We start from the raw sequence: 13,205 nt of genomic DNA on the forward strand, positions 1-13,205 counted from the left end.
ACCGGCACAGATCATGGCGATGTGAAAACAGCAAAGATCTCATACAAGAGCTTAGGGCCTCTTCATGTGTTTTCTGATTTGTTAAAAATGTTCCATTTACATTTGGCCACATAAATGTGTCTTGGCAAAACGAATATGAATCCGATCTTCTACTCCTGCGCAAAACGCAAATATACTATTCATTACTCCGCCTTAAAAAACTAAAGATGATGTTTATTCAACAAAAGGCAGCACTTACGGTATGTTTTACTGTATGTTGGGTAGGGGACGCGCGTCTCCTTGCTCGGCATGAACTGGAGCGTGCAGTATAGAGAAAGAGTGACGGCGCTGTGATTTAACGTACAGGTCCATGAGGGGGAAAAGCGTTTACAAAACTCTCTATCAAGGTTTTATTTCTTTGTTTAATGTCATTCAAGTTTGTCATTGGACTCTTTTATTGGTTCTAGAAAGCTTTTTTACCCGCTGCCGTCGCTCCATAAAGCAATAAGCGTGGCGTCTTTGTTTGCCTCTTTGCCGGTGTTGTGTCGAAGTCTGTTCCCCCTATTTTTCCCTTCAGTGTAGTGTTTTTATGGCGTTTTTATCACGTTATAGGTTTTATTATTTATATATTTAAAGTTTTAATGGCTACTGAGACCCATATGTGTGCATTTCTGTAATGTATCTGTGTTGTTCTTAATGGTAAATCAATTATTTTTACAGTATGAATCATATTATATGTATAATATTTATTTAATTATGTATGCAAACTAGGGCTGTCAATAGATTAAAATATTTAATCGCGATTAATCGCATGATTTCATGAGTTAACTCGCGATTAATCGCAAATTAATCGCACATTTTTATCTGTTCTAAATTTACCTAAATGTAACACTTTTTAAGTTTTTAATGCTCTAATCAGCATGGATTTGGATAATATATATGCTATATGCAAATGTATGTCTACAACAGACTGTTTACATTTTCAACAGAACCACTTTTGCTTTTGAGCCTTGTCACTCTTAATAACTCTTTTAACATCAATCAGATCCCGAACTTTATCTCTCTTAATAATTATTTTAACATCAAGAAAGTCCTGCAGTCTATTTTCTATCATTTCTGAATGCTTTAAAAACGAAACTAAAAAGTAAAGGAAGACGCATATTTGCTTCTTTATATGGATTTGGGACGGTACACCTCACAGAAAACGTGCAGATAAAGAAAACTGCACGTGCAGAAAACGTGGATTTTAGATGTTTAATGACCATTTAGAGCATTGGATTCGCTAGACGAGAGCTTAATGTTCTTATTTTTATGAAAAGCTCCGACTCATCTAGACAGCGCCTGTCACTTGCTGCGTCTCAATTCATCCAGCTGTGGGTCAAACACAAATTGCGTGTTGCATTAATCGCGCGTTAATAAAATTAGTGCCGTTAAAATGAATTTGCGTTAACGCGTTATTAACGCGTTTATTTTGACAGCCCTAATGCAAACATTAAATTTTTAAAACAACCAGTAAAGGAAAAAAAAGAAAAAGACAGGCTATATTTTAAAAGAAATACCCTAATAGAAAACTGTCAAATGTATGAAATATTTAATAAATTGTATTATAAAATACATGATATTATGCCTTTTTAGTATAACCAATTCAAATCTTTAATATTTCTAAATGTAACGTGATAAAAACGCTATAAAAGCACTACACTAAAGGGAAACATAGGGGGAACTGAGTTCGACACAACACCGGCTAACTTCCGGGTGGCGTGCTTACGTTTGGGTTTGAGTTATGCGCTGAAATGTGGTTTCATCAACCAGATGTATTTACACTTGTCCAGTTTCATCTGAAATGCATCCCAAATCACCTCCTAAAGTGGTTTGAGCGATCGGGTCTCGAGAACGTTTTGGAGAGCATTTACACCTGCTCTTTTTACCATCGGATAACTATCCGATCAGAAAAAACACATGAAGTTTCCAGGTCTAAAAAGCCCCTTAGGGGCTGTTTACACTTGGTATTAAGACGTGTTTTCGTCAATCGGATCACAAGTGGATAAGAGAGACATATCACGTTTACTTATTTTAATCCGTCTCTTTTGTCCACATTCGACCGCTTCTGTCCTGAATACTATGAGGGGGTGGTCTGTCGAGACGGTGGGCGAGTCTCTCTGCTGTCATTCAAAAGTGAGCGGAAGTAATTATGAGTTTATATGGAACCGAAGTAATATGTCAGAGACCACTGCTTGTTTAGCAAGTAAACATGCTGCACCGTGTTTTGTATGTGTATATGTTAGAGCTTTCTGTGAATTTTCTGCGCAATTGATGAAATAGGATCGCGCAACTTTCACACGCTTGCAAAATGAAACTGCGGAGATCAGAAGCTTTAGTTTTATCAATGAAAGGCTAAAAATAGTATTACGATGTATTAGAGCAGTTAGCAGTTAAAATGTCATGCTTTTAGTAAAATACTCTTTGTAAATTACTCATTGCTTTAGAGGTTGCGGAAGCAGAAGTTCAGATTGTCAGTGCTTAGACCATACGCAGCAGACTGCAACAATCTGGTTTGCATGGCCGTCACCATGTTGGACACCATCTGAACCAAACAAGTTTGTTTTGTTTCACAGACCACATGACATGGTTCCAGTAATTCATGCTCTTGGACAGGTTGTCTTCAGCAAACTGTTTGTTTTCTTTCTTGTGAGCCAGCTTCAGAAGAGGATTCCATCTGGGACAACAGCCATTCAAATTGAATTGTTGCAGTGTGTGGTGTATGGTCTGAGCACTGAAAATCTGAACTTCTTCTGAAACCTGTAAAGCAATGTAGGCAGCACTCAAGTGCCTGTTTATGAAGCACTTTCAAGAAAAAATCCTTTTGAATAATGTGCAGGTCTGATTCAGAACTACTGAAAAGCTTTCTTGAAGTAATTGCTGCCAAATGAGGTTTAACAAGCTATTAAATACAAGGGTTCACTTAGATTTTCCTCCAGCACTGTGAATGTTTACTGGGTGTTTTCAAAAAAGACACAAGAAACTAGAATTATTTGTTTATGCACATTGTGTTTGTCTACTGTTGTGACCTAGATCAGATCACAATTTACGGCAAATCACTGTAGAAAACAAGTTTATTCCTAGGGGTTCACATACTTTTTCTTGTATTATATGCAGTATGCACCTAGCCACATCTCCAAAATGCCTTGTTCTTTTATGAATCTTTCATTGTGAACAAGGAGTAAGAATGCTAAGATGTATTCCCTAAACCGTGAACGAGTCAAGGGTCACGTTGTAAAACACGATCTCTGATACTCACTGTTGGTGCGGTGGCTCAGTGTATCCTCCAGCGAGTTGGACCCGGAGCCCACAGATGAACTGTCCTGACTGTCAGGATGAGGCAGCGTCAGGAAACCTTCACTGGACTCGGAGCGGGACGGGGTCTGCGTGAGAGAGCGCACCCGCTCACGACTCTTGGGCTTAATGAGTTTCTTCATCTTCAGAGTGATCCAGTTGCCCCTCCTGTAGAAACATCACATCATTTACATTACTTGTGTACTCTTAAAAAAACACACGGCATGTTCTTAAGATGATGATGCTGGGCCAATGACTCCTATCACCTAGTAGCTTTACCTTTTCTCTTTAGTCTTTAGTTAGCAGATGCTCCCAGTTCTTAAATTTGAAATATATAATGCGACGCAGATGTGCGACCCCCTTAAAGGGGGGTTCACCCAAAACTGATCCATTTACTTCCATAGTATTATTTTTTCCTACTATGATCAGTTTGATTACAAACTTTTCTCAAAATATCTTCCTTTGTGTTTATAATTTTTTTAATAAAGGTTGGTAACGACATAAGAGTGAGTAAATGATGACATAATTTTCATTTTGGGGGTGAACTATCCATTTAATGTATGTGTGTTGACTGCATCTGAATGAACAAACATTCTTATCTAACGTTGATACGTGATTGTTGTTGTGTTATTCAAACATGAATGGGCTTTAAGGCTATGTTTACATTAATGTGTTTATCCTTTAAAACGTGTTACTTTTGCTACGTTTACGCCTTTCATTTACACTACACCACCGTTTCTGACCCTCATAAACTGATTCGTTGGTAAACGCTGCAGACCCTGTTTTAGTTTGAGAACTCAGACGTCGCGCTGCATTGTAAATGAACGTAGACAGAGTCTTATTTAAACGAACAGCTGATGTTAACGTGACAGCACATCATTTTCAAAGTAAAAATTATTTTTATTCAAGTAAATGGAGGTTTTGCCAAAAATAGTAAACATCTACCAACCAGCTATTATAAAGGCTATATCAGATTGTTTTAAAATGTATCTTTATAGATAATGTCCGTTTATAATTATGTTTGAGTATTGTTGGGTTTGAATATTGTTGTAATGTTGTTTATGTTTTGTTTAAATTTAGACTTTAGAAAGATAGACTTTAATTTTAAATGCCATATAGGGCGTTGTAAAGGCCAATATGAAGGGAGAATTGTAATGGCTCAGACATTATTTTCAAGTTTAATTTAAGTTTTGTTTTACTTTAAAATGAATTTCGTTTTTAAGATAATTTGTCTCTTAATTTTAATCAATGTTTTGTTGATAAGTTTTGTGAACATAAAGTAATAAAAACAACGTCATATTAAAGCAATAAGCCCCAAGAAGCAGTGGGTTACCAGTGCATTTTATAACGGCTAAGGGGCGTTGTTAGGCACGACGCGAAGCGGAGTGCCTAAAACCCCCTTAGCCGTTATAAAATGCACTGGTAACCCACTGCTTCGCGGGGCTTATTGCGTTTATAAAACGGTTGCTTCAAATTATGTATAGCAGGATTTCATATAATAAAACACAGCAAATAAGTTGTAATTATATTAGTACAGATATTAGTCTTCCGCCAAACAAAGTAGTTCCTCAGACTCAAGTGTGTCTGCAACAGAGCGGTTCCCAAGCAAAACAGACGGAGCAAAGACACAATGAAAATATGATTCATTAGGACTGTGGTGTTTATTTTCATAAATTAACATTCATCTAATTTATACATTAACATTTATACCGTGCAACTGTTGACGTGTGGATCAAATATGCTTGGAAGCATGCTTAACACTTTCCCTGCCAGCGTTTTTTTAAAAGAGTTGCCACCCAGCTTTAGTTAAACATTATTGCCTTCCAGAAAAATGTTCTTCTTTAGATATATAAACATACAATATATCAAATGAAAGAACAGACCCTCTGCTTTCAAACAACAAAATAAAAACGTTTCACCCTACCTTCAATTGTTCTTTTATCCTCTCAAATTTTGAGCAAAATGTTGGGATAATTCCATTTCTGTGAATGACTTTTGTTAGAGATCCGATTCAGATCGCTGATCCAAAAATACACTTGAGGTTTAAAGTGTTGAGTGAAAGCATCAGTGTTTATGTTGTTGTGTAAGATCGCCACCCAGTGGATAATATACGGTACAACTACTCCTCACGGAAGCATTAACAAGAAAACTCAACAATATTTATTGACACTTATCTGGATATCGCCATTAATTGTTCAATTGTTGAGGATTATAATTAATACAATATAATATAATTAGCCCACCCAATAAATCAAAATTGACAACAAAATCCGACATTTTGACAGTTATTTTCTACAGTACACAACAACAGTGGCGCAGTGATACAAGCTATGTAATACGGTTTGAGCCGTGGGTTTACCGGTGAGTTTTATCACAGCTGAGAACGCGTTTCAACCAATCAGAATGAAGAACCAGAACTGGCCGTTTTATAATAATATTTAATTCTTATTTAGCCGATTTCGCTTTTTGCTATTTCTGTGTTGATAGCGGAGGACGTGCATGGACCTCGCACACTTTTAAAAATTAACGTCATATTAATTTTTAATTAATTGATTGCACACTGAACAGTGAAAGGTGTTTTTCTGAAGGATCCAGTCAGTTTGTACGAAAATTTTCAAATGGACTATAAGATCATAAATATGAACTGCGAACAATGAACTAGGCTATTATAAATATAACAGCGTAAAAATGTCTGAAGAGGAACTCCCTACATTAAAGCAATAAGCATTTCTGTAGGCTAAAGCTATACTTCACCTCTTATTATGTTTGATTGAAGTTTGCATTTGCTGAAATGTATTTTTGCTTCAAGTTCGCTACTGTTTAGTACTGTTCACTTGAATGCTTCCTTTTTAAATCATAAAGACCTTTCTGTTTGGTTTATAACATCATCATTAACCTATTAATCATATTAATATGTTGTAGGGAGGAGCTAAAACAATATAAGACTTTCCCAAACACATTTTTATAGTCTGTTATAGTTGCCCGCAGGGCCTGAAGTTAACTTTTTTGACCACCAGCCACTGTGGCAGGTGGATTTAGAAATCCACCTGCCACAGAGACTTTTTACCAGCCAGTTTTTTTTTGCCTGAATAGTGAATGATAACGCTGTCTTTATTTTATGAATTAAATATATTTTTTTTTCAGAGCTACAAAAGTGAATTTCTCTTTGTCTTAGGTTGTTTGATTAACATTAATGACACAGACTTAAGTAGGTTTATTGAGGTTACTGTCTCTTTAAGACCAGCACAGACTGGTTTTTGAATCTCTATACATACACTTAAGACATAAAGAAATGTTTTATTAGAAAATTAATACTGTTGAGATCATTTTGTTTATATGTGCTCTGTCAAGAGCAGAAAAATTTGATGTACGCATGCTTTAGGAACGCGTCTCTCGGATGTGCCCTATTGAGTCCCCTTAAACCCGCGCATGCACACAGAGACAGAGGGGGCACAAACTGCGCACATAAACGCCGCAATGTGAAAATAACAAGATTTAAAACTCATTTGTCAATAGTCTACCTCGCCTACACGGCCCACCAGTTGGGAATCACTGGTCTAAAGGATACTTTGAAAACATGATCTGTCTCATAACTTCATCAATCATGTTAATACCCAAATTAAACCTAAAGCTGTCATACCTGAATAAGAGAGAGAGCACATTTACCTTCGTGGAGGGGAAGGGTCATAAAATTTATACTGGTCCATTATCTTCTCCTCAAGTTTCTCCTTCTGTCTCCTGAGCTCATTCAATTTATCACTGTAAGTGTTTGAGAGAGAGAAAGAGAGAGAGACACACACTGTGTCAGGATACAGGTACACAGGTAAATAACTTCACCATGGACAGATTAATAGCAGAATGATGATATCGCACATGTATTGTCTCTGCTCAACGTGAAACAGGTCTTTGCTTTCCATGGTCTGCTCCAGCAGGGTTCGATTCTGCAGCATCAGGGTCTGGATCTGATCCAGCAGATGCCGGTTCTCCTCCTCCAGATTCCCTTTTAACTGACTCAATAACTGCAAGACAAAATCCACACAAATCCTTCAGCACAAAATATCCAAAAGAAAACGATCTTTCCCTCCTGAACACAGCTTGTAGTGTGAGCTGTTTAGGATACGAGAGAAGAAAATCTGTCAAGATTCTCCTAACGTGTTGTAAACACTACTCTACATGCAAACCCATGTGAGCTCATATTGAAATGTGTATACCTCGCACTGGTTGGTCAGTTTGGTGGAGGTGATGTCCAGTTGCTGGTACTGTTCTTTGAGTTTGGAGAAGTCTGCCTCGAGACGCGTCTGCTCCAGTCTGGCCGCGTTCAACTGACTCTTCAGCGTTTTATGATCCGTTTGCAGAAGTTCGTTGTCCTTTAGCAGCTGACGATACGTTGAATTCAGCCTACAAGGGTAACGTACACTCGTGAGAGTCAGACATTATTAAAGAGTGTTCAGAAGTCTTTCCCTCATAATGATGCTTACGTGTCGTGGTCCTCTTTCAGCTTGTGGTATTGTGTGGCCGTGTCCTGATGACTCTTGTTTTCAGAGATGATATTCTCTCGCTCTAATTTAAGTTCTCGCTCCAGCTGTTCTAGATCAGTCTTCTGCTTTAACAGCTGATTATACCTGCACACACATCACATTTCAAATAGCAACAGTGTCACTTTGTTTGATCAAAAATCTGAGTAGTGCCAGACCGACAGCAACCTCGTCAACACGCAGCCGAAACATTTTTTCATAATTTTTCATTTGAATAGCTTAGGTGCATTTTAGTCAGGCTAGGGTTCGAGTTAAAGTCTAATACTATTTTAAATACTTAATAAAACAACAACTGAGCAACTTGGTTTGCACCTGTTCTCAAGGCTGCGGTGTTGGACCTCCAGGGTCTTGTGGCTGCTCTTCAGGTCTCCGTGTTTACCGATAAGATCCTCGTACTCTGACGCCTGACGCTCGTGGAGGGCAGATAGTTTCTCGTGATCGTTTAGCAGCAGATCATAGACTGTGCGTAGTTCTTCTTTCTCCCGAACGGCCGTGTCCCTCTCGCTCTCTGTACTGGACTGCTGGGCCTGCAGCTGAGCATTTTGGGACATGAGCGAGGCGCTTTGAGAGTTCAGAGTGGAGTTCTCCACCTGCCGGGAAAAAACAGCACAAAATTTTGTCTCGTTTTAGACAAATGCCACCAGAAGTCGCAGGACACAAATTCATGATTGCTAAAAGTCAGTGATCTGAGCCCCTGACCAATAAATGCTTTCATTGAAGTTGTGACAGCGTTTCATAGAGACAATTCCAGTAGAAAAGAGATGAATGTCACCTGAAGTTTGGCGTTTTGTGTTTGTAGGGTGGTGTTGTTCTCCTGTAAGGATGCCGTCTGACGCTGGAGAGCTAATATCTGAGCCTGTAGATTACTGCTTTGAGACTCCAGATGTTTTAACTGTGTCCGCAGGGCCTGTTTTTCTGCTTGAAGTGTGGCATTCTACACAAACAGACACAATACAAGCCATTTCACTAATGCACTTTTATCATACATGTCAATCCTAAATGTCACTGAAGTGTGCTGTGAGTCTGCGACTGGTTATGTTATTAGTGGTGAAAGTCTGACCACAATCTGGATTTTTTTTATTGAATAGTCTAAATGAACCTCAAAAGATGCTGTCAGGGGACCTCTGGTTAATCGAAAAACATATTGAAACAGTTTTCTGTACGTTTAGAGTTAGATGGGGCAGCTGAAGCCATCTTGAGATGTTGTGTAGCACTTGTGTTAACTGCTGCCCAGCCAGTGCAGTTGTTTTTGCTGACACATGAATAACTGTGTCGTCAGCATATAGCTGGCAGTTTACACCCTGACGTTTGACCTGTTTTTAAATGTCAATGTTTGATGTCAATCTTAATGTCCTTTGAAACATCTGTTGGCCACTGGGACATGTTTCAAAAGAATATGGATGCTTTTTGAGGCCCCAGCTAGGAAAAAAATGCTACTTAAACTTAATAAGGCTGAAAAAGAAATTACATTACGCAGTAAATATCTATGAAGCACACAAATTATTGACGTCATTGTGATGTCCATGTGACATCAATTTGACATCTAAACCATGACACTGATTTGATATGTAAACTGAATTGCAAACATATTGGCCTGCATATAAACTAAATCAATTTCAGTGTTGGTATTAACTTCCTATTTTTACCCAATCACCACTGGAATAAAAATACCGTCCATACAGTTATAGAGGATCTTGATCAAGTCTTGACTAACATTTGATGTCAAATCGATAGCCTGCTGGGTTATTTTTAAAACTGCAGCACAATTGAAACATAATTGTCTGGTCTGATTCTTCTGTTTTCAGTGATATATGACACATTTATAAAAAAATCTTGTTAAACAGGTCTATTTATTATAATGCCTCTTTCTAAAAAGCATAAAAACCCTTAAATCAAATGTACAGTACCACAAGAGCTTGAATTACCATGTCCATTTACTATGATGATTTGTATTTGTAGTAATAAAATGAATTATCAGCATCAATTAATTTATATATAAAACATAATGGAGTCAATTTGACGTGACAAATAATTAATTACCTACAGCATGGGTCTCAAAACCATTTAGGTTGAGGGCCCGATTAGAAAAAAATTTCATTTTTATGGTCATGACTGCTTTGACTATGCTCTAAATCTCATTTAATTCTGTGACTTTAGCTGGGTTTTCACATTATTATAATGTATTAATCTTAGTACTTACTCTTCATTTTTTAAAATAAACCTGTTTGTGTGCAGAAACAACTACTGCAAAACAGGAAATTTCCTCAAATTATCTCACATGCTTGCGACAAATCGAGTGACCACTAACTTAAATCCCATTGCGACTCATTTACATTCTCTAAAACTTTTCTAAACTCATGGCTACATTGCATTGCTGCGGTCACTCTTTAAAAACTAAATTAAATTATTCAGTGTAGAAAGCCCTTCAGAATCCTCAGTTAAATCTTGTGATTTGAGTTGATACGTACATTTCTTTCCACCTCAATGAGTCGATCTTTGACCTTCAGCAGCTCACGTGTGACCTCCTGACTCTCCTTCTCCCATTTACTGACACTCTGTATGTCCTCCCGTCCTCTAGAGGGCGAGCTCTGGGCCATACACTCCTCCTCTTGGCGCTGACGCAGCGCCTCATAATTCTTCTTCACCTGCCGACAGGTTTTTTTAAACAAAGAATTAAAAATTTACTGAAGACTACCGGCTAGCAAAAAACCTCAGACACTGGCTTGTTTTTTGGCTAACCGTATGGAGTTCCTGCCGTAGCTGCTGGTTGAGGTTGGAGGACTCCTGCAGTCGAGCCTCTAAAGCAGAAATCTTCTCCGCTTTGATTTCCAAAGAAGACTTCAACGTAGACTCCAGTTTTGACTCCAGGAGCTTAAACCTGACAGATACACAATTCACTTCAGATATCTGACAAAAATCACCACATATATCAGCATATATCAGATATATATCAGCATTCCTGTATATATCTCACACAGATTTTGAATTTGTTAACTTTAATTCATTGTTGTATTTTTATTTATTTTTAAGGGTTGTATTTTCTTTGTGATTTCCTTTAATTTAATTTTTGACGCCGCTTTTTTAGGAGAGCAATCGCTCAGGAGAGACCGACTGCTAACTCGCTTCCTTCGTGGCACTCAGAGGCTTCTGTCCTCACTTTTTCAGACCAGGAAAGCATATGGTGTGTCCTGTATGAGCACTGGACACATATGTTCATAGAACTGGGGGGGACATCTAAACACATCACATGCTTTGGTTAGCATAAGAGGGGTGGCCCAGCGACCAAGCAACCCTTAGAAGTAAATGAGACACTGCGTCTTCCATGCCATACTCCTTGCATTCCTCTCGCCAGTAGCTGAAGCCGGCTTTGCTGGATGCCCTTTCATAGCTTCACGAATTTTAAACATTTTCAGAATTAAGTTCAAATAGATTTACAAACGTAAAGCATTACTGTATTGCATAAAGTAATCTAATTTTTATTTAATATCGTGCAGCCCTAATATGATGATGAAAAGTTTATGAAAAAACTACATGTAAATAACCTGTCATCAGAGCACTCCTCATCGGCTAGAAGACCTTCTTTATTGAGACCAATCTTCTCAAGCTCGTGGGTCAACTTCTCCAGCTCATTATTAATCTGCTGAGCTTTTAGTTTCTCGTTTACCAGCTCCTAAATAAAAAAAACAACACCATCACATCATATAAGATCAGACACATCATGCTGTAACAAATCTCTCATTGAATTGGACCGTACCTCTCTCAAAGTGACCAGTGTCTTTTTGTCAATGGTAGCTTGCTTGACCAATTCTTTATTGTCTTTCTCCACGTCTTTAATTCGACCGCACGTCTCTTTGAGAGTGGCGACCTCCTTACCAAAGGCACGATTCTCCTTCTCTAGATGAGCGATGCGCAGATTGTCTTCGTCTAATTTAGAGTCTTTGATTTCAACCTGTTGTCGAAGGCGTTTGTTCTCCTTCTCCAGCTGTTTTTTGTCTCTCTCCAGCTGATTGTTTTCCTGCTCTAGAACTGTGTTCTCCTGTGCCAGCTGCTCCAGACCTTTACTGGAGATCTTCAGCTCCTCGAGGCTCTGCTGCAAGTTATGGTTTTCAGTCTCCACATCCACTAATTCTTCCTCCAGTTTCTGGATTTTGCGGCCGCTGTTTTCCAAGGCCTTCTGGAGCCGCTGGTTCTCTGTATCCAAGCCTTGGTAACTCACCTCCAGGCGTTCTGTCTTTTTAGATGAAGCCTTTAACAGCTCGAGACTCTTTCTGAGTTGAGTTCTTTCATTCTCAAGCTCTCTGTTCTCCAGCTCCAATTGTGCAGCTTTGGCTCCTGTTGAGCGTAAAGACTCTGCCATGCGTCTGAGCCCAAGGTTTTCCTCATCCAGCTGAGAGTTTTCTTTTTCCAGGACCTCCAACTGGAAAGATACGTTCCTCAGAGCATCCGCAGCTTTCTTCAGCTTCCTGCTCTCAGCTTCCAGTTCTGCATTTTCCTTCTCTAGGACCTCCACCTTCTCGCAAGTAATGGTGAGAGTGGCGAGTCGCTTCTGAAGACTCTCCTTCTCTCGCTCCAGTCGATGAACTTCCATCTCTAACTCCTCTGCCCTTTCTCCTTTCTCTTTATAGTGCTCCAGGTCTTTGCGCAGTTGTTTCCGCTCAAACTCAATCTTGTTAAGCGTGCTGCTGGTTTCTTTAATGGACTCGTGAAGCACACGGTTTTCTTTCTCGATGTCTTTGACACGAGCTTCAGCGCTAACCTGGGAACGCTGTCTGAGAGAGGTAATGGTCTGGTTAAGACGTTCATTCTCCTGTTCGAGTCCCTTAACCTGTCATACAGACACAGTTCATCAAAAAAAGTTTTGCAACGAAACTCTTCAAATACAGTTCCAACATAAAATATTAAATGAGCACCTGTCTTTCTGAATTCTCCTGGAGTGTTTCCAGGGTTTTCTCCAGCTGAGCTTTTTCTTTCAGCAGATCTGCGCTCAGAGTCTCAGCACTGCGCAAACACTCAATGTCTGCAGTCAGCTGCTCCAGCTGTGTAAACATACACAACACACAGACACACACCTTCTGTCTTTAATAATGTCACCTGCTGAATGCTGCTGGTCTGACTGCAATTATTACACTTCAATCAACACATTATCACAGGCACAGGTGATATACAAATGAGTATGAATGATATGTAAGACAAAAAATTACTTGAGTATAAATAAATAAACACACATATAAATGCAGAAATACAATACAAAAAAATTATTCACATCAATGTAGAAATAAATAATTTTACAAATGTACTTAGTTTTTTGTAATACTACATATCTATATTTATTTTTGTATTTCTATGTGCAATTATTTA

General features: G+C 38.6%; 1 protein-coding gene across 1 annotated transcript in view; it reads right to left on the minus strand.

Annotated features, from left to right (window-relative positions):
• The window catches only part of ccdc88ab (coiled-coil domain containing 88Ab), a 75,030-nt gene that overhangs the window by 9,762 nt on the left and 52,063 nt on the right, over positions 1-13,205 (minus strand). The window contains exons 14-25 of the mRNA XM_073872907.1: positions 12,758-12,883; positions 11,602-12,672; positions 11,390-11,517; positions 10,587-10,725; positions 10,316-10,492; positions 8,620-8,781; positions 8,160-8,437; positions 7,791-7,934; positions 7,524-7,710; positions 7,186-7,331; positions 6,979-7,071; positions 3,278-3,480 (exon numbers count right to left, since the gene is read on the minus strand). Coding sequence (XP_073729008.1) covers positions 3,278-3,480; positions 6,979-7,071; positions 7,186-7,331; positions 7,524-7,710; positions 7,791-7,934; positions 8,160-8,437; positions 8,620-8,781; positions 10,316-10,492; positions 10,587-10,725; positions 11,390-11,517; positions 11,602-12,672; positions 12,758-12,883 — 2,854 coding nt within the window. The remainder of the gene's footprint in view (positions 1-3,277; positions 3,481-6,978; positions 7,072-7,185; positions 7,332-7,523; positions 7,711-7,790; positions 7,935-8,159; positions 8,438-8,619; positions 8,782-10,315; positions 10,493-10,586; positions 10,726-11,389; positions 11,518-11,601; positions 12,673-12,757; positions 12,884-13,205) is intronic.

This window comes from Misgurnus anguillicaudatus, chromosome 11, assembly GCF_027580225.2.
Source record: "Misgurnus anguillicaudatus chromosome 11, ASM2758022v2, whole genome shotgun sequence".
In the NCBI taxonomy this organism is placed as follows: domain Eukaryota; kingdom Metazoa; phylum Chordata; class Actinopteri; order Cypriniformes; family Cobitidae; genus Misgurnus; species Misgurnus anguillicaudatus.